This window comes from Triticum urartu, chromosome 6A (assembly GCF_056163025.1).
Source record: "Triticum urartu cultivar PI428250 chromosome 6A, HENAU_Tu73, whole genome shotgun sequence".
NCBI lineage: Eukaryota > Viridiplantae > Streptophyta > Magnoliopsida > Poales > Poaceae > Triticum > Triticum urartu.
In genome coordinates, this window is record NC_141878.1 from 59,981,051 (window position 1) to 59,984,959 (window position 3,909).

Sequence of the window (3,909 nt, forward strand, 5' to 3'; positions counted from 1 at the left end):
TCGAGAAATAAATAGGAATTGATAATAAGCCTCAAAACAGGAATTGATCAAGGACGAAATGATAGAGGGGCACGTGGTGTACGCGTCCACGCAACCTGCAGCAGCTCTGTATGAGGGCATTCTCGTCAGCTCAGCGCCGTTTCAGTCGGCAGTGCCAGTGCAGTGTACGCAGCTGGTCCTCCCCACAGCTACGCCAGACGGTTTTACTTACGTGTTGGTCAAAATTCAATGTATTCTCCGTTTCGAAAAAAAAATCAATGTATTCTAACTTGAGTAAAATAAATATTTACGACTTACATATATCTTTGAAATCGTGTTTACGATTTTGGACGGCAGAAGTGTCGATGTATATTACTGTACACAATTTTTTTTACAAAGGTACTGTGTACATTTTTTTAACCGCAAATTACTGTACACATTCAATTCTACTCATGTTGTGACTTTTAATTATTCAAAATAAATTTGTGTTAAGAGACTAGGAATCATTCATAGTATGATTAACTTGGTGGTTCGTGCGTGACACCTACGGAATGAATCAAGGTGCCTAAATATGCGACATAGAGAATTTTGTTGCCACACTCGTGAGACTATTGTGTACCCCACGGCCAGGTATTGTGATCGATGATAGAGCTGGAATCCTAGTGACCCTTTAGTGGATCCTTGTATTACTCGATTGCAGTGACGATTCTACCTGTAAATTGTGGGGTCAATGATCACATCACAATTTTGATCGTACACAAATAATTCTGTCATTTATACTTGTCCAAAGTTAATTTTGATTTTTATACATTTATTAAATATGAGCACACCGTTTTTTAGCGTCCGCATGACAACTCATTGATTGCTACTATGACCCAACCATGAACTAAAAAGTCTAGTTAATTACGTACTACTAGTACAAACTTGCGATGCCATAATTAACACCACATCACAGATGAGAATATATACGAGGTCTTTCCAGATGCCTTAGGAAAATGTCTCCCATTCCAAAAGCGTTTTTGTAGAACATATATACCCCCCCCCCCCCCCCCCCGCGGTCCTCTTTACTCTGTCTATAAGATTCATATGAAGTCAAACTTCATAAAGTTTGACCAACTTTATAGAAAAAATATCAACATTCATAATACAAAATTAATATCATTAGATGCATAATAAATTTAGTTTTTATATTGTATTACTTTAGTATTATAGATGTTGGCATTTTTTAATACAAATAAGGCCAAACTTTACGAAGTTTGACTTCAGACAAAATCTTATATGCAAAGAAAAAAGGAGTACCAGCTAGGCACACAATCGAGACCACCGAATGATTGATATTGTTGTAGCTATCAAAGACTAACCGATGACTAAGGTAGAATTCGTAACAAAGCTAGATATGCAAAATTATACCTTGTATTACCACGGTAAGAATGCAGGGCAACTAAGAACTATGCAGAGTTGACTCAATACTTTCGATATTAATATATATTATAATTTTGACCACTATCATGGATATTGTGGTATGCGTTTAAGTAAGAAAGAAATACTTTTAGTCCCTCAACACATATGATTTCCAAGTTTTCACTTTAAATATTTGAATACCCCCTCCTTCTCAAAACATAAATCATATAAATTTTGTCCTAGTCAACAAATTCATAAACTTTGATCATGCTTATACACAAAAAAAAAATCAACATCTACAGCAATACCAAATCAGTATGAATATATCTATCATTTGGTGTGGTGTATGTTGATAGTTTTTCTTTGCAAACTTGGCCAAATTTTAAAAATTAGTTATGCAAGAAATTTGAGCACTATTTTGGGTATTGTACTATATATGTAAATAACGTGAGGAACTATTGATAATGTTCTAACAGACTTTTAGTCACTCAACACATATGATTTCCATGTTTCGAATCCAAATATTTAAAATAATGCAACCTCCTTCTCAAAACATAGTCGTATAAATTTTGTGTTCAGTCAAATTCTCTAAAGATTGATCAGGCTTATATAGAGAAGATATCAACATCTACAATAATATCAAATCTGTACTAATATATATCTATCATTTGGTATCGTAGATGTCGATATTTTTTCCCTATAAATTTGGTCAAATTAAAAAAAATGACTAATGTGTTACTTTTTAAAATTAAGGATTATTGGCCGTCAAAGGTTAAGTGTTCTATGTACTGCCTTGATTGATGAATAGGTTGGAAATTTCTCTTGCAAAAAAAAGGCTCTCTTTTTTCATTGCACTAGCTACCGGTTTGCTTGATAATTACTACCAGACATAGGATGCCCTTTGGGTGTCTTTTCAAGAAAAAGAAAAAAGAGAGCCTTTGGCTTGTGAGTAAATGGTGCTTGTGGTTTGTAAATGGTGTCTGCTAGGGCATAAGTGGCCTTCCTCTCTTTGGATTCTTTTGAAGATAGCTTACCACGTCTGCCTTGTGGTTCCTCTCTATATATAGAAGCATCTTTGCCAGCAGGTTATGGACACAATACTTAGCCGATTCTTAATTATTTCCATCCATCGATCTCTTCTTTTCTTCCCGAATTAATCAGCTGAGCTAGAGGTCGATCGACATCGACATGGCCGGCGCTGCACAGGGCAAGCAGAGTAGAGAGGCCCATGGTAACAACGATATCGGCGTCGCCAAGGACTACCTCGACCCTCCGGCGGTGCGGCTGTTCGACGCCAGCGAGCTTGGCCAGTGGTCCCTGTACCGCGCCATCATCGCCGAGTTCATGGCCAGTCTGCTCTTCGTCTACGTCTCCGTCGCCACCGTGATCGGCCACAAGCGGCAGACGGACGCGGAAGCGTGCAGCGGCGCCGGCGTGCTGGGCATCGCGTGGGCCTTCGGCGGCATGATCGCCGTCCTCGTCTACTGCACCGCCGGCATCTCCGGTGGCCACGTCAACCCCGCCGTGACGTTCGGGCTGCTGCTGGCGAGGAAGCTGTCGCTCCCCCGCGCCTTCCTCTACACGTCGGCGCAGTGCCTCGGCGCCATCTGCGGCGCGGCGATGGTCAGGGCCGTGCACGGCGCGCGGTACTACGAGCTCTACGGCGGCGGCGCCAACGAGGTCGCGCCGGGGTACTCCAAGGCGGGGGGGCTGCTGGCCGAGGCGGCCGGCACCTTCGTCCTCGTGTACACCGTGTTCTCGGCCACCGACCCGAAGCGCATGGCGCGGGACACCCACGTGCCGGTGCTGGCGCCGCTGCTCATCGGGTTCGCGGTGGTGGTGGCGCACCTGGCCACCATCCCCGTCACCGGCACCGGGATCAACCCGGCGAGGAGCCTGGGTGCCGCCGTGGTGTACAACAACAGCAAGGCGTGGAGCGAGCAGTGGATCTTCTGGGTCGGGCCGTTCTCCGGCGCCGCCGTGGCCATGGCGTACCACCAGTACATCCTCAGGGGCGGTGCCGCCGCCAAGCCACACTTCAACTTCGACAATGGATTCCGACGCCTCGGCTGTTGATGGAGCCACACACACCAAGAGGTGATGGTAATCAATCTGAGAGAGCTCTGGCGATGTAAGAAACGACACCAGTACTGCTTTTCTGGTTGATAATGTCTTTTTTGACACGCTGTAAAATGTAAATTTAATAAATATTATCACGAGGATCATAACTCAATCTGAGAGGGCTCTGACGATGTAAGAAACGACACCAGAGACTAGGGATCCTGTCCTTGGAAATGTAGGCATTCATGCAAATTCAGATGGTACTCCATGTGACCATGTCACGAGGATCATAACTCCATGAAAAAAGGCATAGACAAGTGGTTCTTCTTATTTGCCAAATTGTCCTAAATATTATTGGTAATGCTACTCAGTGAACCTTCGCTTTTATGTGTCAAGAGTGGCAATTCCTTCGAGCGAGCTCGACAATTTTCACAGCAAATCCTTTGTTTGCCAAGAATTTGCCATGTG

At 43.5% G+C, this 3,909-nt stretch overlaps 1 protein-coding gene across 1 annotated transcript; it reads left to right on the forward strand.

Annotated features, from left to right (window-relative positions):
- Positions 1 to 2,427: 2,427 nt before the first annotated feature.
- LOC125515999 (aquaporin PIP2-5) lies at positions 2,428 to 3,704 on the forward strand. Its single transcript, XM_048681481.2, has one exon. The coding sequence runs from the start codon at positions 2,569 to 2,571 to the stop codon at positions 3,454 to 3,456; it is 888 nt and encodes a 295-aa protein (XP_048537438.1). The 5' UTR covers positions 2,428 to 2,568; the 3' UTR covers positions 3,457 to 3,704.
- Positions 3,705 to 3,909: the final 205 nt, after the last annotated feature.

Excerpts from the sequence above, each read along its gene's own strand:
- LOC125515999 (XM_048681481.2), top strand. The coding sequence starts at position 2,569 with ATGGCCGGCGCTGCACAGGGCAAGCAGAGTAGAGAGGCCCATGGTAAC.